The following is a 22,575-nucleotide window of genomic DNA, read 5'->3' as shown; positions in this document are numbered from 1 at the left end:
TGGTTGTGTATGTTCTGTTAATGTTATGTTGTTAGGCACACTGGACCTGCAGGGGGGTGCTAGTAGACCTTCATCCTAGCCCATGAAAGAACACTCACAGAACTGTTCACGTGAACAGCACCTGAGGGGAAATAACTATATGGGGGGGGGGGGGGGGTGCTCAGGTTGGCTGAGGGCCAATAACAATGTATCTGTTCATGTTTATCTGTTCAATCTATCTGTTCAACTCCACCAAACAGGGGCGTTTACCCACTTTTTTTATTTACCACTACACCACTGCTTAAGAGTGACACGATTGTGCTCCTATTAACAAGCGTGTTCATCACAGTTACAAGTCACGTGACTCTTGACTGCTTGCCGCAAACATGTTGTGACCAGCTACATGCGGTCCATCACACTGTTCTCAACACACAGTTGTGTCTATAAGACATTTTATAGACTCCTCGTCAGAGACAATGTAGCCACAGATTCACAAAAAGCATGACACGTTATTCTCTGCCACACTGAATTCCACTGAAGTGTGGAAAATTAATGCATCTCTCACATCTCCAGCAAGTTGTCTGAGGTGGGGGTGTGGTGGATTAAACGTGTGAAAAGTACAGTGCTCAGAATAGAAACTGAGAGATCAGGTGCTTGCATTACAGAATACTAAAGACCTTTGACTTTACAAACAGCATGCAGGAAATCTCTTAATATACATTTTTACTGAAACTATTTTAATACTCTTTATTAATAGTTTTTTTTAAAGGAGAACATTCCACCTTAGTTATGCAAGATAAGAAACAAACAATTGGACAGTGCTTAAGAGACTGAATTAAGTTACTTTGTTGTTTAGTTCTAGTTTATGAAAATTGAGAGCTGTTTCTCTCATTTTTAATGGGAGTTAGTTTTGGGTAAATGCTTTTTTGGGGGGAAAATGGTAATGTTAGTAGGAAAAGCTATTGAGGGACAGGTTTACCTACATAATTAGAGCTAATGAACACATGTATTCCATATGTACTCTTGTGAAAATAACTAATTGTAAATTATTTTTAATAGGGTGCATTATTATGTTAAACAGGTAACAGTTCAACATTATAATGAGCTTAATCACATGACAGCCTCCCCTTCTGCTACAGCTGCTATTCATAGAAATGTATGTATATAAGAACATTTTTAAGGAACAGCAATGTCAGTCAACAGGCTCTGTTAAAGATGCATAGTGTCCCATAGATCATGTTCAATTTCACATTTATAATTTCTTTGTGTCTGTTGACTACATGCTTCCTTAGTGTTTTGTGCATTCGGCTTATCAGAAAGATGACTTTGTTGACATTCCCAGTTGTTTATTGTTTATTGTTCCTTCTTGCCGTTAAAACCAGCTATAAAAAGTATGCTCATGTTAGTTCTTGCAGCAGTAGAATACATTTTCAAGCTTTGTTACTAGTTCCAAAAGCTACACAATTGCCCAAAAGGGAATTTCCAGATGTTCTGTTATCATGATAACATTTTCACTAGGAAACAACAATAGAGCTGCTCTTTTCATCCTAGTCTTATAAGATTAGCAACCTTTTAAATATGTACAAAATATGTCAGCACAAGAAAGACTCCTACCAAAGCACTAATAAAGTGGGAGGTGTCTGTGATGTGATGCCTTTGTGTAGGTTTTAGTCTGGGGCTTCTCTGTGTAATGCAGCCTTCATTGGGATGCGCTACCTAAGAGTGACCCAAGCTTGTAATCTGTTATTGTGTATCTGTGAGGCCAAATGAGATTTCATTTGCATGCATCAACCTTTCTCAACCTGTCTTGTGATTGTGTGGCTTAAAGACATCAACAAAGAAAGGTTTCAAACAATGAAGGAGACCTTGGCTCCTCTCGTGAAATGAATTTTTCCTTTTTCTTTTACAATGCCGAACAGCTTGCCTGAATGACCTTTGCTGCTACATCACCAATGATGTGTCTATAATTACAAGGCTATTGGTACTACAGCTGATGTGTAATGACACATTTGCAAATTAATTCTTTGAGCTCGTACAATTAGCATATGGAAGAAGATTTAGTCTTATCCACCCCTGGAGTTACTCGGTAATCAAGAGTCAAATTAAATAAAAGGCCACAAGAGGGTTTGGAGGTCAGCTGAGTTAATCATCTTTTTGTTCAAGACGTTCGCTTGAAATTCCCTCATTTAGTTTCTGTTCTTAGGACTTCTCAGGAAACAATACAGCAGTGTTGTAATCTAAATAACAAAAAGATAGTAAGACGCAGCTTGTGATAGTGTGCAGAGTATAAATGTGTCTATAAAATAACATGGACACCCACTCACACACGCACTATTATTATACAATCAGAAGAGGTTCTGCATTTAAAATGAAACATACAGGATACTGCAGAAGCTGCATTAACACGGAGGCCTGCATTTCATCATCCGATTTCAGTCAAACTGCAGTTCAAGCAGACAACAGCGGTAAGCAGAGCGTCACCCACAAACCAAGTCACTCTCTGAATACCAGATAAATACGAGAGGTACAAAAGCTGTGAAACCACAAGTCTAAAGTATACTCATTTTTAAAAAAAAAAAACAACTCTTACATTCATTGCAATCCAGCAGTATTGTATTATTATAAAAATTAACAGAGACTATTAAGAATCTTGTTATCATTTAAAAATTCTATACCAAGTGCTTTTTTTCTAGCCAGCTGTAAATTAGATACTGATTTACAGTCATAAAATATTGAGTCAATCCTTGTCATTCTATTGTGGTACAACAGGAAATAAGTTTGTGCTACATTTTGCATGCAATAAAACACACACACACGCGCACACACACACACACACACACACACACACACACACACACACACACACTCAGAAAACATACTCACAATGTTAATATGCATGCACGTCAGCTTGTGTATCTGTGTATCTTATATTTATATCTAGAAGGGTCGCAGTTTCCCTGTCTGAAAGAAAACCCACAAACACATGCACGCACTCAAAGGCAGACAGGTAGCTATATAATGAGCCGCTAAAGAGCTTCTGCATATAATAGGCCCGATGCAGCCCGGGAGCTAAGGTAGGGGTCAGCAGTCAAATAAATGGGCCAGATGCTGAGGGTTTGTGTTCTCAAAGAGCCGTATCGAATCATTCAGCTCAGTTCAGGCCTCCTCCTTTATTCCAATAAAGCCACATCATGCAACGGTGTGGGAAATCATGCATACGCTGTTTGCTATTATAAAATCTCAAATCCGCCTACTGTGAAAGCCCCTTCTCCCCCATCTTGCTCTTACACGCGGGAGCCAGTGTGCTGCGGAGAGATTAAGTGATTGCTTATCTGTTTCCCATGCTGTTTAGGCTGATAGACTGCCTGTGTTTTACACCCAGGGATCTGTTAAAGGTAGACTGTCTTGGGAGATGGGGATTTGGGGGAGGACTGTGAGGGTTCTGTTAGGATAGCTATGTCTGTATGACTTTCCAGTACAAAGTGTCAGGAAAAAAAACTTGTTAAAAAATCTATCACCAGCTGCTTTATATACGGTTCTGTCAACTCCCTTCATTTGTGAAGAACCATGAGCTGTACCAATAAGAGGCTCCCCAGTGGAATTAACAGATGTGAACAGCTGCATTGATGCCATCCAGGGATGTCCTTTTGGGCTGTTCTGTAAGGTGTGAGTGTTCATAGGGTTTTTTATTATGGAACATCAGAAGTGCTTAATGCTTTTGCTTATTTAGTCTGTTAAACATTGCTATTTAAGATTAGCGTCATGGCTATATAGTATGCGTGTGCCAAGCAATATTACATGCAGCTTTTTTTATTTTAAAATGAACCAATGAGCGTGGATCGTGTGTATCCTATGAACACTGAAAGAACATGTTTGCAATCGACTTACAAAAAAAAACTGTGATTCCCATCTGTGCTGTAAATTGATTTGAACAGTTCTGAGAATGCCTCAGCACAATAAAATTCCACACGTTTGGGCAATACCAGAAAGAACCAATTCATATAAATAAATAAAAAAAATACAGACACGTTTCTTAAAATGAACAAAAGGAATATAATGAAATAGAAAAACAGAAGCCCCAATTTCTAGGTTTATAAATATGTGAAAGCTAAGAATTACACCACAGAGCTGTTGGAAAAGTGAAACGCGATCACTTGTTAAACCATCAGTCTCTTTAAGGCATTGACAGGTAGAGCACTGAGGGCAAATGATGTGGTTTCTTTGTGTGGAAAACTATCCCATGTTGCCTTATTGAACTGACTGAAAAAAAGAAAAGGTTGTGTCTGGGAGGGGTGCAAGGATGAGGCTGTTCGCAGCACAACATTAGCCCTTGTTACTATGGTGTGTCTGCTCTTTAATAGCAGTTATTTACCCTATTTTCCTGCAAGCATGCCTTCTCTGATCTGATAACACATTCGCAGAGAGAAAATGTGTGAGATCATATCAGGAACTTGATTGCAATCACAACAGGGCTATTTTCTTGTCTTTTTTATTTATTTATTTTTTAAACTTCTTTGCCTCGTATCGTCTAATCATCTAGGTTGGGGCCTGTTTTCCTTTTAGTGTCAGTTTCACAAAAGGTTTGCTACAAAGCAACCTCCAAGGCCCTCCTCCATGTCCTTTTTTTTTTTTTTTTACAACCCACTAGATAACTCCTAGTCCCTGCTGTCTTGTAGTCTATTGTGTGCAGAGTAGGAGAGAGAATGTCGTTAAAACGCAGAAGGCTGTGAGTTAAGTTTTTGTTAAACCTGTTAGCTCTACTTCTTCTCTATTTATTTTTTTCCCCAGCAAGCCTCTATCTTATCCTCTGCAACTATATCAGCAGGACTCTGTCAGAGTCTTGTGCCTCAGATCTAAGAGAACATTTATTTCAGAAGGAAAAAACCAATACAAAAATAAAAATAAATCCCTACAATGATTTTTATGCCAGCAACACAGCAGCGCAGCGGAGAACAGTCGTGTGAGCAGATGCCCAGATGCTTGCCTACTCCTCTCTTTCATTAAGGGTGACAAATCTGCTGTCACTCAGGCAGATTTCCAATTTACAGATAATGATTCTTGCATGAAAATTGATCGAAGGGCAGTGTTTTTTCTCTCTCCCTCTCTATTTCTCCCTCTCCCTCTCTCTCTCTCTCTCTCTCTCCTTCTCTCTCTCTCTCTCTCTCTCTCTCTCTCTCTCTCTCTCTCTCTCTCTCTGTGTAGTTCTAGCCTAAGGGGAGTTTTTTTTTTCTTCCCTCCTCCTCTATTCTTTGAGTCAGTAGTCAGTTGTGGGACACAGACAGTGAGGCAGAAAGGGAAAAGGGATAAGAAGGGATGAGGAGGAAGCAAGCCGCTCTCTTAAGATCTCTCACTTAGAATGTTGTGATAAAACAGAAGCCTCTCTCCCCCCCGAACCTCTGTCTGATGCTGAATTTGAAGACCGGTTGAAAACCAATTCTTGACCTGGACGACCCTTGACTTTGAAATTATTGAATGGGAAAGACTTGTGCGCACCGCTGCCTCGTAATGAACAGTCCTTAATCTTTGGGTCTTCCTTTTTTCTTTTTCCTTTTCTATATGCAAATCAAGGAAGGAAGCTCACCCATGCAAGGTAGCTGTTTAGGGCGCTTCAAAGTGCGAGTCAATTACCTTACTGTGGACCTACGAGTGACAGTCTGAAACTGATGAGAAAGACCTTTTGAATCCACCTCTGCTCTCTCCCTTTCTGGCTCCTCCGTTTTATTATTTTTAATCAGGACGTTCGTATCTCTTTTTTTCTTGCTCACAATGGAACTGTAAAGTAAATCATGTTTGGATTGAAGCCACCAATTTACTATCTGCCAGGTAAGGAAAGAAAGAGTTGGGGCGATGGTTTTGGGAGAGCTTGCTTTAAGGTTTAATATCCTTTTGAATGTTTATGTATTTTTAAACGGCAATCATGCCTTTTTTTATGTGAGTGCAACGTGAGGACTTTGGCTCCTGTTAGGGCATGTGGTATAGCTTTTCTGGCTCCTTTTGTCTCTGTTATTAGCTACTAAGTGGCAAGCCTTGTTTTATTTAACAGCAAGCTGCCGAAGCACTTAAGTAATGTAAGGTGAATTAAGCTTGGTGTGAGATTACCATCAGTTGGTGCTTAACAGCATCTCATGGCTGAGTAAACTCTGACTCTGTAGCGAGCGGCCAAGATGTAGCGAATACAATTCTTGTCTGAACGAGCAGAACGAAAAAAACCTTTATTGCTTTAACATTAAAAACTACAGGGTGGCTGTTGCAATTAACGTTCCTTCTGCATTAGGCGCCGCAAATCACTTTTTTACAATTTGAGCTTGTTGCAGGGCCAGAAGGTTAGCAATGAAAAATGGCAATGGATTACACAGGTTTACAAATATAATGTGTTTTTTGCTTTAACTCTTTTCAGGCTTGGCAATAGGCACCCTGTTGTTAGAATGCTACATATTATTTGTTTTTGAAACAGGCACTGGCAATATTTTCAGTGCTGGGCTAATATAATTGAACATGGCATTGGAGATTTTTAGGAGCATTGGGGCGTTTTGTAAATACTGTAGTATATTTGGGTTTAAGATGATTATTTGAAGTGAAAGGTTACTGTGCAGCATTATTATACTCACCATTAAGATCACTCAGAAGATGTCCCTCTATTAAGACAGTTTTATTAAGTCCCTTTGGTAATTGTAATAGAGGTATTCATAGAGGTAGTAGCAGTAGTAATATTACAATGGTTTTACCTTATGGGCAATTGTATGTAAAAAATAATGTGTTAAAAAATAATGTAATTGTATGTAAAAATAATGTGATATCTTGTAACAATTGTAAGTCGCCCTGGATAAGGGCGTCTGCTAAGAAATAAATAATAATAATAATAATAATTATAACAAGACATTAAATAGTGATTATTTCAAAGTTGTGGAAGATCATTTGTATTGAGGTATTTGTGTAATTAAATATTTCTGAAAACTGAACAGTCTGCTCTCACAAAGACTTGCTGACTTTCTTTTCGTTTTAAATCATCAGTCTGCATAATGTGGATTGATACACTTTGTCAGGGGAGTGAGTGGAGGCTGCCCTCAAATCAGACCTGTACTCTCAGAGGTGCTGCAGTTGGTTGCTTTTCTATTTTGTAAAAGAGAAACTAATAGGTTACCTAGCTGCAGTACATGCATCAAAAGCCCATTGAAACTTACAATATTGTTAAACACCAGTAGCTTTTTAAAGGTTCCCGGCACAGTGCAAAAAAACCCCACTGGTGTTAAAAATGGGTAGTTTAGTTATTTGTTTTTAATTATGGTCAAGTGGTATCATGCACATAGCACAGCCCAAAATACCTCAACAACTAAATGAGATCGTTTCACAACATTCACATATCGTGGCAGTAACTGTTATATATAAATGAGTGACCAAACACAGGAAATAACTGACCAGCAGAAAAAAACAACTTATAATATTGTTACAGTTATACTGCTTGGGTAAAAAAAAAACAAAAAAAACCATAAAATGTTGACATTTACACTCTGATGTCAGCCTAATGGTCTGCGCTGATCCCACTCATATATAATCCCACACGGCTCGGCTTGCAGTCCAATTTGTTTACATTCCCTCTCAGTCGTTTTAGATGGTTCATCCTTCTTTAACGTTTTCAGCAAGTTGGGATACCCAATTAAATAGCTTCACTATTTCACTATACTGAAAAATAAATGCAAATAGACAGAGATCTAGAAAGTAGTATGGTAGATTACTGCTCTGCAGTTTCCAGTGGAGTGATCTTTCCTGTGCTGCCAGAGAAGTCTGCAGTTTTGAATTCAGTTGTCTTTCCTAAACCTACAGGTGTGCAGTGCTGAAGTAGTTAAAGCCACGTTGTCACTATGTGAGGTTAAAAACACCAAATGCTGTTAGCAAAACATGGATATTTGATTATACACATATAGAGGTTATATTTTACACCTTTAAGAATGAAGATAAATTCTAAAAAGTACACTTTACAAATTAGCCAGGTGGTATGAGTGTTTTGCTGTATAAGTGCCTGGGAAGAAAATGCTTCAGAATAATTTGAGGTGTTGTAATGGGATCGACTGCTCATCAGCCTCTGAGCTTGCTGGACTAATTAGGGTCTGTGTTTTATTAGAGGAGGCAGTATCCATAACCTGTCTTGCACCTTTCGTTGAGTCAGCAATGTGCAAAGAAGAAAGTAAGAAAGAGAGAAAGAAAAAGAGGAAGATAAAAACCCTGGCTAACTGAAGCTTCCCTTTTGGAAGATTTATGCAGTTAAAAAGGGAGAGCGAAGGGATTGTTCAGGGCACTCTGTTAACGAGGGGGTACGAAGCCAACACATTGTGCTGCTGAATTATTTATTTATCCTGACAAGGCTTTTACTGCCAAAGAGGCTTTGCAAGTGTGTGATCATAATTATTAATACCGTAGGTAGCCGTTACAATTGATCACAGATCTAACATCATCCACTTGTTCAGATTGTAGGAGGAACCTTGTACATGTTGCCGGGGTCAGGTTGTCCAACTGAATCCATTTTAGCTAATTTTCTCAAGAGAATTTGTTCAAATGGCATATTAAGAATTTAAGAGGGAATTATTGGGGGATGCTTAAACCTAAATTAAATGAAAATGTATGGCAGCACAGGCGCTTTACTTTATAATGGCCTTGGTGCTGCCATAATTTTAATTTAATGCAGACCTAAGTGTTAGTTGTATCGAGGAGATAGCTAAGCTATAAAGAACAAATTCTCAAAAGTGCAAATTAACAAAATGGCAAAAAGGCTGAGAAGTGATAAATGTTTTCTAAAGCCATGTTTCTTAACCCTTGAGTATTAATGCAGTCACTTTCTTTATTTTCTTCTTTCGGTAGAAATCGTTAGAGGTGAACCATCTCATATCTTTTTATTGGATCAACAGGAAGTCTTTTCAGTTGATTGAACTCTCGTTATGACAGAGATTCATTCCTCAGATGGTTAAGATAGCAAGTAAACAATGTTCAAACACTTATACATTATGTATTACTGATACTGCATTATTAATTAGGCTATACATTATTAACTTATGTGATTATTTGCCACTTCACCATCAAAGGGAAAGAACCGTTTTATATCTGAGTGTTGTGTATTCCAAAAAACGAAAGACCATAAGCAAAAGGGATAGCCATGAGCATAGAGACAGGGAAAGCAGTTCCCAGTGCCCCCCAGACCACAGATTACCTGTTACTTCTATAAATGCACATGCTGTCACTTTGTATTACAACGTCTCAAAGGCAGTTGTAGCAAGCCAACCATTTTATGTGTTTTATAGTGTGTCGGTTCTTCTGAGGTACCCACTCCTGAGCATAGTGTATAATGATAAAACATGGGAGCTATTCTACTAATTGCAGGCCTATTGCTAAATAAACAAACAAAAAAAAAAAACATGGGATTGCCTATATGGAACGTTATTATTATTATTATTATTATTATTATTATTATTATTATTATTATTATTATTAATATTATTATTATTATTATTATTATTATTACAATACAACACTATATTTTAAAGTAAAATATAAAGACATACAAAATTTAAAAAAATAAAAATAAATACCCTTTCACATTAATTAATTGATTGAATCCTCTTTTATTACTCAAAAAAGCAAGGAGACACATTTCAGGGACCTGGATGGGTTGCCTGAGTAGAGACAGAACCCATAAACTTTATTTACCAATAGGTGTGGAGGATAGTATTCTACCAGGACAATTGTTAAAATGTACCTTCTTTCAGACAGTGGGACTAAAAAGATATGTTCTAGCTTTGAAAAATAGTATACAAAGGAAGGTGACATTTTACAAGGTGATATTTAAGAAGAAAAAAAAAACATTACATTTAACAGACCATTTTTGGAGTTTATTCAATTTTACAGTCTCTTTTTTTTCACTTGACAATAATAACTACCTTCTCCTGACATTAGTTTTAAGTGTAAGTTCTTATCAGTTTTTTTACCATCATTCACACACAAAATTAGCTTTAGCCCGTCTTGTAATCTTAACTGCTGTTGTCTTGGAAACGGTGTCAGACACATGCAAGTTTGATCAATGATTATTTGACATGAAAAAAGAAGAAAAATATTGCTGCTTGGCTCCAGCAGCAGTCTAATTATCTCAAAAAGAGAGAGAGAAAGTGAGGGAGAAAGAGAGAGGGGAAGGATTTGGGGGAAGGATTTGACTCGCATTGCTGTTCAGACTGACATGCTCATTTGATTCTTAAGCCCAAGGACAGCATGTGACAGCTGAGGTTGACCATAAGCCAGTAAGCCTCTATTTACTTTGTCAGGCAAGAACGCAAAATGGAAGACCTGTAATGACCCCTTCATTGCAGTGTGTGTGTGTGTGTGTGTGTGTGTGTGTGTGTGTGTCTGTGTGTGTGTGTACTGTAAGCAAGCACCACTTTAGATCATTTTGTCCATGATGGACGTGATGTGAGAACAAAATTCAGTTATTTATTTGATTTGATTTGAATTTTTTTTACGTATCTAAAGCAACCGGCATTACAGTACCTGCTCATGAACCTAATGCTGCAGTAACATTTAGTGAAAGACCAAATCAATTATCTAATATTATCTAACATCTGCAGATGAAGGTATTAATGTGAACATGGAAGGCAGCACTAGACACACCTTTTTTTAAATTTTATTTTGGACACCACAATCCAAAGCCCTTCATGACTTCTCTGTTATAGTCCACAAATCAGCCCTCATAACCTCATTAAAATTGCAGCTGTTCCTAAGAGGAATGACAACAGTGGACCGTTTAAGAATCCATTTTGTGGAATCCATTAGGATGGCAGCTTGACATATACAAAACTAAGGTGTACTTGTAATAAAAATATTTGTAAATAATAATAATAATAATAAAAACATGTTTGTCTGTAACATACTTGTGACAAGCAGTGTGTTGAAGCAGATTAAGTTATATTGTACCAGTCTTGAAGCTGAGCCGAGTTGAGTTGTTTTGCCCTGCCCTGAACTCACGTGAACCTCTCAGGTTTTCACTGCAGTTTGGAAGGTGAGGTTTGCAGCCCAGCTGCTACAAATGTCAAAGATACAAGCATTTATCACACTGACCTGACACAATACCACGATATGTCTGTTCAGAAAAGAATGCAGTGCAATCAAGTGTAAGGTGGATGAATGGTCCACAAATATCCTCTAGCATAGGTGTTTTGGCCACAGATGTGTCTGTGCAAATTTGTTTCATATTGGCATGATTTGCATGACATCTCCATGTTTCCAATAGTGTACAGTTGAAAGTCATATTTACCTACAAGCAGTTTAAATTGGAAGAAATAGTTATTTGTGCACCTGCAACATGTAAGTAAATAATTAGTATGTATGTAATTTTACAGACACTGTGCTGGCATAATGCCCTTCTCTGATATAATACTGTTTAGTTTGGACATAATGCATTTAAAAAAAGAAAGTGTAGAGGTTTGTATTGTACCCATGTGCAAAACTGCTGCTTAACGCATACAAATATTCATAACAATATCGTTTGGGGGTGTAATATTCTGGGCACAATATACAATATAACATACAATAAGTTCGGTTAAGAGCTGTGTGTTTTTTATGGGACAACATGTATTATGCACAATATATGCAACTAGAGCAATGCTGAAATTTGATTGGCGCATGGCAGCCATGTTTTTTACTGTAGCAACTTAATTTGGGCAAACTTTAAAGAAAACTACACTTGGATCATGAATGCCAGGTTTTGCTTCGATCAGATTAGCGGTTTTGGAGAACAAAATCATACCATGTAATGGCTTTTAATCCAATGGTCGAGCTGCAGTCAGGCCATGTAACCTACTAATAGCAACTGATTAGATTCCAAAAATATATTTTTTTGTTTGATCCGCTGTGAAATATCTGTATGTCCTGAATTGAAAAAATAAGCGAAGAGCCAAAATATCTTCAACACAACATAAAGGGCACCGTTTACAATGGTGCCAATTCTAATAAGAGGTATGAACTTAAAACCTTGGCTAGCACTCCTTTAAAATGTACTGTGGCTTGTATGGAATCTGTTAGACCTGACCATGAAGTCCGCAAGGTTGTTTTCTGGAGGGTTACATGACCATTCCTTATGCATCTAATTTCTACAGAAAAGTTCAAGGTAAAAACCTGCTGAGTTCTGTTCTCCAGAGTAGATATAATTATGGCAGAAACATTTATACCAGCTATCCACCCTCTATCAGTATACCAGGCTGCTGTGTTTCCCATCAAACTGAAACACATTTACACTAGTAAGATGCCTCTTTTATATCTCAGGAAATACTCCTACTAAATTCAAGCTGATTTCATTATTTCATAATTGAGCTTGGATGAGCATTTATATCATGCAGAATAAGTGCCAGGGAGGCACATTGCATAAACAATATTCATAAAAGTGTATATTGTATACCCCAGGCATTTGGGCCTGTATTCTGACCTCCACAGAAGTTTGCAATTATTGTTCCTGTCACTATGACTACCTGGCTTGCACTGAATTCTTAAAGCATTCTGCTGGAAAATCTATAATAACTTGTTGTGTACATGAAATATCCCTCTGCTCCTGAAGTGTGTCCTTATGTTCACTGACCAACCCCCCCCCCACACACACACACACACCCTCCACCTCCTCTTCCAAGAAGTCTATGAAGCCAGCATATTGTTATTCCAATAAAACTTGCTGTGGCTGCGTGTGACACATCCTGAAGGGTCATTTAAGCAACAGTAAAGTGTAAGAATTGATTAGGCTGTTATTTATCTACAGTGGCTGTAAAATTCTGGGACCTGACCTTAAAACTGCCATAAATCTTCTCCCCACTCCGGCTCATGTAAATACACCTTGTTGATCTCCTCTTAGGCCAAACGTTTAATAGACGGGGAGCTTGCAGTGTGGAATAAATCAGGCACCACTGTAAAATTCATATTCCAGGAACAGCGGGTGATATCTTTTTTTTGCTTGCAAAAATAACCAATTTATTTCATATTTATCTTCTTTTTGAAGCAGAACTTATACTGTAACAGATTTATATTAATACAATATATAGGGCGAGGATTACTGTACTTGTTGCCTGAGACTTGTTTCCTCCCTGGTTTATGATGTTGGCTGTCTTGATTTCGGCCTGGCGGCCCAAGCACTTGACAGAAAAGACGACTTCAGTTCCAAGTTGTAAAACACTGAGGAAGTTTGGCAGCCGTGTTCAATGAGCGCAGTTTACCTTTGATATTAAGGCTTCACTCTTTAGCCCGACTGGCCACACTGAGCCTTGATGATCTAACTACCAGCAACATTTAAATAAAGATTGGATGACACAAGCCTCTCATGTCTTTGACCTCGGGAGGCCTGGTTTTGGCATTCACCCTGGCTCCCACTTCCTGTCATGGCCCCTGCTGTGCCTCACCCTTCATAAGCATTATATTTACAAGCACCAAAGTTAAAAATAAAATAAAGCTTGCTAATAGTCAGGCAGGGAAGGGCATACCCCCCACCCCTTGTTATAACAGTTCACCTGTGTTTACCTGTGCCGCTACCACCTCTACCTTTTCAGCTTCCCCTACCTCACAGCCATCTTAGCTTCTCTCTGCCATTAGAGTAACAAGTTACTTGAACAGAATTTTGCCAAACCTTCATCTAAATCTTATTGAGGTGAGTTGAAGAGGTAATGGTAGAAATCTACATGTTAACTGGTTAAATCGTATTGGACCTAGGTGGACTTGTCTGAGCCATTGGGCATGTATTATTGTATGATTGAGCTAATATATCTACTGGAAAAAACACATATCAAATAAATATTATTCTCCTTCCTTTAGAAAAAAAAAAACTTAAAGTATGCAAATGGTTACATCCATGAGTTGTATCCATCTCACTGAGTCTGCCTACCAAGTTAGAATCCAGCCTCTTGGTACCAAGAGTGACTGAAAGCCATTAGCATGTTAAGGCTAATGTGACTGATCTAAACCCAGTCCCAAATGAACAGGAGTCTGTGACATCAAACAGCTCTCACAGCTTGTGCTAATTGACACCTAATTCAAAAGATTCTACTTAGAGAGGCCAAAACCTTGTTTTTTAAATTATGATAATTCAGGCTAAATGCAGTATAAAAGACACAGGCCACAGGCATGCATTCATCTCATCTAGATAAATATCATCAAGCGACAATTGATATTTCCTGGGTTTTTTTCTCCCTGAAAGCTGGAGAGAGGCAAGAACAGACCTTTTGTGTTGGGATGCCCCTGGATTTAATATTTAAAACAATATCATGAAAGAAAATAGTCTGTGAAGATAATAAATAAAAAAGCATATTTATATTTAGGACTAAATATATAGATTACATTTTGAAGCAGGAGCATGTCTTTTTGGTCCAGGCAGGAAGCGTGTGTCCCTCCAGCTACCTTTGGAAGTGTAACCCAGCTGGACCCTACTGCTTGCTGTTACAGAAAGGGTGTCACAACTATATTATTATTATTATTTGTTTATTTAGTAGACGCCTTTATCCAAAGCAACTTACAGAGACTAGGGTGTGTGAACTGTGCATCAGCTGCAGAGTCACTTGTAACGTCTCACCTGAAAGACGGAGCACAAGAAGGTTAAATGACTTGCTCAGGGTCACAAAATGAGTCAGTGGCTGAAACCCTTTTCTTTAACCACTGCCAAAGTCAGATTTGTAGGCTGATTTGTTTAGCGTCAGCTTTGCTTTTGCAAGTTCATGACACCTTAAGAAACACCCTGTTTACATAACGGACTGACTTTTTCATTATGTTTAGAGGCCTATTACCTTGTATTGCATTGGATGTATGGTTATTTTTTAACTGTGTTGTTTACTCTACTCGATTCCCAAAAGTGTGAATCTGGAGATTTAAATAGTACTTGAAGCGAAGGCTGTATACTAGTGCAGTTCTAATTCTAAACAAACTTTGTAAAATGTTATTTGCTGCCCTAAGAACATTTGCTTAATTATCTGCAGCAAAAAAATAGTGAAAACCACAACATATCCCCTCTTTAACAGCTTGGCAGTAAATTCAAAGGCAGAATATAGTGAACGTTGTAATTATGGTAACTTTAAAATGTTAATACATTGATCACTTTTATTTATTTATTTATTTATTTCTGAGCAGATGCCCTTACCCAGGGTGACTTACAGTTGTATATTGTACTTAAAATTGATCTGGAATATTCTGGTCCATAACTAGCCAGGCTAATCTTTATACACCTCCATAGGAGGCTGTGTGGTCTAGTGGTTAAAGAAACAGGCTTGTAACCAGCAGGTCCCCGGTTCAAATCCTACCTCAGCCACTGACTCATTGTGTGACCCTGAGCAAGTCATTTAACCTCCTTGTGCTCCGTCTTTCGGGTGAGACGTAGTTGTAAATGACTCTGCAGCTGATGCATAGTTCACACACCCTAGTCTCTGTAAGTCGCCTTGGATAAAGGCGTCTGCTAAATAAACAAATAATAATAATAATACACCTCCCCTGCTAATTAGGTGCCAATGCTCTCTGACTTGAGTTATACCACCCAGAGAGCTAGGGAATGGAGATTTAGGAACAAACTAACGGCTAGAATGTTTTAAGTGAAGGAGCATTTCAAATTTGACACCCACCTCAAAAACAGTAATTTAGATGTAGATCATCACTAAAGGTTCCAGACTCCCATTACTGAATGCTAAATGTTTGTAGTATTTAAAGAGTTTTCTTTTCTTTTTAATTTGTCAGCATTCGTTTTTATTAAACCCAGATTTCGGCTCAAACAAAGAGGCACCAGTGGGATCTAGCAATGTACCACAGGAATGTAAGTTACAAATAGTTACACATCTGACATAAATACAGCTATCAAAATAACAGATTATCCTAAATGCTATTTACCCCATTATATAAACAAATGTGCCCTGTGTCACTTGAACGCTTTAGATAATTGAGAGTCAGCTGTATGTTCAATGCATCTTTCAGTTGGCTTTGCTCAGTAATATTTCTGTGTTCAGTTCATACATTTAGGCAATGCTTGTGGCAAGGTTACCTTTACACATGGACAAAAAGAAATGTATTACAGCTAAGCAGTAAATCCAAATTTTTTTTTTATTATAACACTGTACAATATTTTGGTTGTTACTGTAAATTAACAATTTGTGTGTTCTGTTTTTTATAGTTCAGGTGTTTCCCAGGTATTGTAATACTATATCTCTTGCAGCTACCAATAGTCACCAACAGTATGTGGTCTACAGTGCAGTGTGTGGCTGAGACAAGTCAGGTAGTTTCACATGAATTAGAAGACATTTTATGTGAGAAAACCACATGGACTAGGAATAAGTGAGATACAAACCAGTATAGAGTCTTTTGATAAAACTCCAAGGCAGAAGTAGATTCAGTAGGGCTTTTGTGAAACAAGTTCTCATGGACAGTTTTTCACATCAGAAAAAATAGCCCCCCCAAGTTTCTTTACTATCAGCCTCTTACATATTCTCAGTGAGTACACTAGATTTTGCTAGAAAATGGCCCCACCTGTGTATTAAAAGCATAACAAAGCTCCCGAGTGGCGCATCCAGTAAAGGCGCTCCGCGCACGATGTGCTCTGTAGTCTGGAGATCACAGGTTCGAATCCAGGCTATGTCACAGCCGACCGTGACCGGGAGTTTTTAGGTGGCGGCGCACAATTGGCTGAGCGCTGCCCGGATAGGGAGGTCTTAGGTCGGCAGGGGAATCCACGGCTCACCGCGCATCAGCGACCCCTGTGGCCGATAGGGCGCCTGTGGTTCTGCAGTGGAGCCGCCAGATCTGTGTTGTCCTCCGGCACTATAGGTCTGGTGGCATTGCTGTGGATCCGCAGTGCGAAAAATGACGGCTTGGCAGGAGCACGTGTTCCAGCCGCCGTTTCCCGAGTCGACGGGGGGGTTGCGAGCGGTGAGCCGAGGATACAGATAATAATTGGGCATACTAAATTGGGGAGAAAACAGGTGTAAAAAAAAAAATAAATGGCGATGACTAAATTTATAATAAATAAATAAATAAGACCCCTCAAGTAAGTGTATACTTTATAAAAATGTTCAGTTCGCTTTAGTACCAGTTGCTCACGGCTTCTCCTTTGAATTGCTCCGTTTAATATTCTCCAGCACAACGCAATGTATAATTTATTCCTGTTTTATGTGCTTCGTGGTTGGTCTGCTGTTTTGTCATGAAACTATTATGAGCCTGCGATCTGTGCAGTGCAAACAGTGACATTTGCCTAGCATAAAAATTCAATTAATTCTGAGAGACAGATTAAGTATATGCTGCATTTTAATAAATGCTGTAAAGGCTGAGGATTACTGCAGGCAAGATTCTTTTTTTTTTTTTTTACATACATGGCAGTACTTTGGCACAAATACATGGGATCACTGGTCGGGTATAATTAATCTAATTAAAAACACAGTGATCAGAGGCGTTCAGCAAAATTAATGCAATAAAAGGGGTTTGAAATCTTTTCTTTCTCTTTTTTTTAATAGTGTGTGTGTGCCGTTTCAGAATTTGTTTCCTTTTCACTCTGTCACAGCAAGTGAGTTGGGAAGAAGGCCAAGGAAACGTGCAGATTACATTCTAACCCTTTTAGACAGGGATGCAGATTGCTGTAGTCGAGTTAACTGCATGGCACGTACACTATATTACAGTGGAGATTATGGGCCTAAACTATGTGGTGGGATCCTGGCTGTAAATATATAAAATGCTGCTAAAATATGTATTATGAATGATAAAATTGTGAATAAAAAGATTATAATAAAATAAAAACCAATCCTTTTTTGATTTCCCAATTCTCTTTATTTTATATTTCCATTTTTATAAAGGAAAGTATAATCTATCTATCTATCTATCTATAGCCATCAAGAAATTCAGGTATCCCTATGTATTAATAACAGATTACACACTTTCTTCCAGAACCATTACTGTGCCAGTTAACAAAAGGTAAAAAAGAACTGTGTCCCCTGCAAAGCCTTGCATAAACAAACCTGCATTCATGCCAAGTCTAATGAAATGCAGTAGCAGCGTAAGGAAGGGAGCGCTGCCCATATGGAGGCCCAAAGCTAGAGACCTGGGTTTGTTGCAGAGAAGCAGGGCCTGTTTCCTGGCTTTTGCGGATGTGTTTCTGGGGGAGGGATAGGAAAAGGGGGCACATGAGCAGCAGCAGGATGGATGCCAGTTCCCCTCCACCCCAGGAAGGAGAAGTGCATCCCAGTGGGTAGTGGCGGGGGAGAGCTGGCAGGCAGGCATGAGGCATATGGAGTGCAGGTTGGCACTTTGGCCGCGACCGTAGTGCGCACCTGCAAAGGCTGGTGCCGGAGCCAAGTGTGTGGTGTGAGCCTGCCGACCTCAAGCCTTTATTTTATTTAACATTGATGGGGTTGTTGTTGTTTTATTATCAGGCCACCAGCACTAGCACACAGAGAGAGTCACGACGGGGCAACAGGGAGTGAACACTCAGTCACACTGGGGATTCCATTACTGAACGCCACATTTTAAAGGTTTTGTGTCCCACGTGATTTAAATAAATACTTTACAGACAGTATTTAAAAAGATTGTTACCTCACGATCCCTTTGTTTAAAAGGGCAGCTTCATAGCTATTTTCTGCAAAATTAGGTTTGACAAACACATTTTCAAGAAGAGAAGAAACGTGTGTCCTTTACAGATTCATTTGGTCAATGCAAACAGACTGGGCTGTCAAAAAAATAGCACTTATTACTCTTATTTTGCTATGCAGGAAATCAGGGTTTGTTATATTCTATTTCTGGTTTGATTTTCAGTTTGCTGTACCCTATGTCAAACCACAAATGCTTATCAGTAGCAACCCATTCTGGCCACGGTGATGTGCTCTGTACAATAAGTCACATTCTGTGTCACCGCAGTGGATACAGCTAATATAATGTCTTGACAAGGCCTGTTAGGCTCACCCCCATTACCATAACACAGGGTCCTAACATGCCAGATCAAGGGCAGTGTTATTAATGAGGGTGATGTACATTCGTAAGACAGACTTTTATTACTAGACTATTCCAGAGAGGGTGGGCTGATATGTGACTTGAAAATAGTCCTACTAAATTGTTAGGAAATCCTTTTTATCATCCAGCTACGAATATGTATTGAAAGTGAAACATAAAATTAAAAGTGTACATTATAAACCCTTTTATTTATTTGTTCTGATGAAAAATAGACCATGTCTAGTTCAATGTTCAGTATGTTGAATGCAATTCCCCCATCTAGGATACCATTATAAAATCACAGTATTACCAGCAATATCAACATAATTGATTAGGATCAAATACAATATGTTAGTCCTCATACAGTGCCATGGTACTGTGATGAATTACCACTGTGTATTGTTTCATTTCATTGCGATATTATTGGTATGTCAAAATATGAACATTTTACCATTACTAATACTATCATTGTAGCTGCCTGTCTACTATCTTAGAAGAGATCTATTACCTTGTCATTGAAGTGCCACTGTATCACTATGGAAAATCTGTTGTTAAAGGTTGCACAACACACACACACAGTTATACAAAATGCATAATATGTTACAACTAATACTAGTAATATTACATTCCCCGGGCGTATACAATATTGTGTAGCTATTGAATCTAATACGCCATGCATGATTTACACGACACTAAGTCCAAGATACAGTGATGATATCCGTATGCAATTATGCAAACTGCATTAAATTGTAACACATTGAGAATAACAATCACAATAAAACTAACAAGCAGGTTTTACATTAACAACGTATTTAAAGCACTGTAATAGCCCATTTAGATTTGCAGTTGAGTAAGAGTTCCATTCCCAGGTTGACCAGTGCCAGGCAATGAGACTAAATAACCATCCATAGGCCAGCTGTTCGCCTCGGCTGTACAGTCCCTGCACCTGAGATAGCTTCCGCATGGCCCTGCTCTGAACCCTGCTAATGCGGCAAATTACCAGATGTTCATGGAGCCTGCTTCTATAGTACATTTGCTTTGTCTGCTTTGCCACAGATGGTAAGAATGAAGGCCTTTTTCCAGTTGGTTTCGGCTTGACCAAGCTGTGGGCGATCTTGTCAAGTCTAATTCTGAAGTGCCATCTTCAAATCAGAAGTAAAATCCTGGGCTATTTTAGAACTGCATTGTCCCACCATCCTGTCAATAAAGTGTAAAAAAAGCATTCTTCCATAGCGTCGCCCTCTGGACGCATTTTATCAGAAAGAAAGATTGTATTATTTACAGTTTGTTTAAATTCCGCAGTTAGTTTCAGCTGTTGAAACCTGCTTGCCACTATGTAGTTCTGTGATTGGGCATGCGTCTGGTCTAGCTGAAGAACCAAAGCAGAAGTTAAAAACCAAATGCCATTTGAATTACTTTTTTATATTTTCCTTACTATTTTACAGTGTTTACAATTCTTAGTGGTCTGGGTTTTGTTGCTCCAAAAATACCATTATTTTTCTCTAAATTTGCCTTTACCTTTGCCTTTGTGCTTACTTTGAACTTGTCTGGATTGTCCCAAATGCCGGGAGGGAATATACTTCCTCGTTCTATTCAAATCATGTGACTGTTGAACTCTGATAGCCCAACCTACTCTCTCCCTCTGTATATAATAACAGACAGAGTAGATGGGGGTGTCAGAGTTGAAAGTTTATATTGTCACATGAATGAAGAATGCTGCCAGTACCAGCACTTCAAATTCTCCAGACAAGTTAAAGTAGGCGAATGCAGATTTAGAGAAAGGTTCAATATTGGAGCAACAGAATCAATCAGTATGATTGCAAACACTATAAAATAGTAAGTGGGGGGGGGTAAATCTTGTGTCCCTACACCTACCTTTGAATTATATTTTACATGTAAGATTGAATGCAATTGCCTATGTTCTGGTATTGAAAGGACGGACTTGAACCTTCGGAGATTCCACCAGCTAAAAAAAAAAAAAAGTAATATAGTGTTATGAGGCAGCAATTGTTAGCAGATGGTCCCAGTATTAGTAAAATGAAAATACATGCAGTAAAATTGCTATTTGCCAGTGTTCATTTCTTATCCCAAGGTAAAGCCCCTCCTGCTGGCCCTTCCCATACCATCTGCATGTTCATAAACCATATTAAAGCTGAACTGACGTGCACGTGTGCATGTGGAGCCATGCAGTGGCAACAGAAGAATCAGAGCAGGCCACAGGAGCTGTAACAAAGAATGTCTTAAAGCTCCAAGTGGCTGTGGGGGCAAGCCACAAACTGAAAAAATACATTTGCAATGCTTATTTCTAAAACCATATGACTCTGTATTCTGAATCATAGGAATGTTTCTGTATATTGTTTCCTCTCAATGTACAACATGGTTACAGTAGTGACACCTGCTAGACAGGTGGGGTTGGAGCAGATGCAAGCTCCTTGATAGTTTGTCAAGGCAGCCTCTTGGGTCAACAGTCTGCTGAGACAACTTAAGACTTGCCTGGCCTCACTATCCGCTGCCCCTGACTGAGATCTGGGACTGGAAACACCAGGCCGTGCTTTCTGACAAGTTTCTGTATACAGTTTCTGCAGAGTCACGCTGTAGCCCTTCACCCAGTCCTGGGTTTCAGAACCTTCCTTGTTTAGTTATACTCAGTCTGTACGAGGAAGGGAAGAACAGTTTATTTAACATCAAACTGCTGGCACCTGATTTTAATAATATACTTCATTGAAGGTAGTTGTGAAGTCCAGGACTGCAGGGTGCAGGGCTGGTGTAAATGTCAAGCCAGTTACAGATTAGGAAAGATATACAGTATTACTAATTTGACTAATATGTTTGTAAATATGACAATTTGTAGGGTCAGGCAACTTTATCAGCCTGTTTGGACTGTGCCTTCCACTGTCTACTTCCAAGTAGTTGTCTACCTGGTTTGAATAAAATGTCCTAGCTAGTTAGGAACCAACGTCAGTGCCCTTTCACTGCTAAATCTTCATTTCTTTTCCCATTTTCATGTGAATACAAATATCAAAACAGTGGTATTGCAAGAGATACTGCAAACTCAATAAAAGTAAAGGTTAATTCTATACGGCATTCAGTTAATGTTAAACTGATTTAAGCCCCAATATTCATTTTATTAAGGAAAAAACTACTGTCAAAAGATTCTAGTCAATTGACATTAGTCAGTGGTTGCTGATGTCTATATACACTAATTCGTAATTAATTCAGTGTAGAAATATTCTGGTCTACTGGAGAGTATAAAAAAAAGATATCCTTTAAAAATTCCACACTAAACGACTGTAAAATATTGATAATGGGCACATCTTGGTGGTTGTGATTTTCTAAGGCAATACAGCTGGGATTATGCCTCAAAGATAACAGCACACTAGTAGACAGTTCTTAACATTGTCTCTGTCATTTTCTGGGCTATCATTCATTCATAAACACTTCAAACCAATCCCTCTGCAGTGCGCTTGTGTTGGTACCTTCAAAGAGTCGGAAGATGTGACCTTCTGGATTTGAGGCAAAAACGTAACCTAAAAAATTAATCAGCTGTTTCCAGCCTATAAAACTGTAACTTTTGCTAAAGGCTTTCAATGGCATGAGGCATATTTTTGTGTGCTAGATAATGTTCAATTTATAGGGCTTTTC

At 38.6% G+C, this 22,575-nt stretch overlaps 1 protein-coding gene across 7 annotated transcripts in view; it reads left to right on the top strand.

Moving 5' to 3' along the window:
* Positions 1-22,575, top strand: part of gse1b (Gse1 coiled-coil protein b) — a 255,712-nt gene that overhangs the window by 180,135 nt on the left and 53,002 nt on the right. The window contains exon 1 of one of the 7 annotated variants that reach the window (XM_034040811.3): positions 5,253-5,802. The exons of the other annotated variants lie outside the window; for them this stretch is intronic. Coding sequence (XP_033896702.3) covers positions 5,766-5,802 — 37 coding nt within the window. The 5' untranslated portion in view covers positions 5,253-5,765. Of the gene's footprint in view, positions 1-5,252; positions 5,803-22,575 lie in introns of those variants that run through there. 7 annotated transcript variants of the gene reach the window in all.

This window comes from Acipenser ruthenus, chromosome 19, assembly GCF_902713425.1.
Source record: "Acipenser ruthenus chromosome 19, fAciRut3.2 maternal haplotype, whole genome shotgun sequence".
In the NCBI taxonomy this organism is placed as follows: domain Eukaryota; kingdom Metazoa; phylum Chordata; class Actinopteri; order Acipenseriformes; family Acipenseridae; genus Acipenser; species Acipenser ruthenus.
This window is presented reverse-complemented; position numbering and strand designations above follow the sequence as displayed.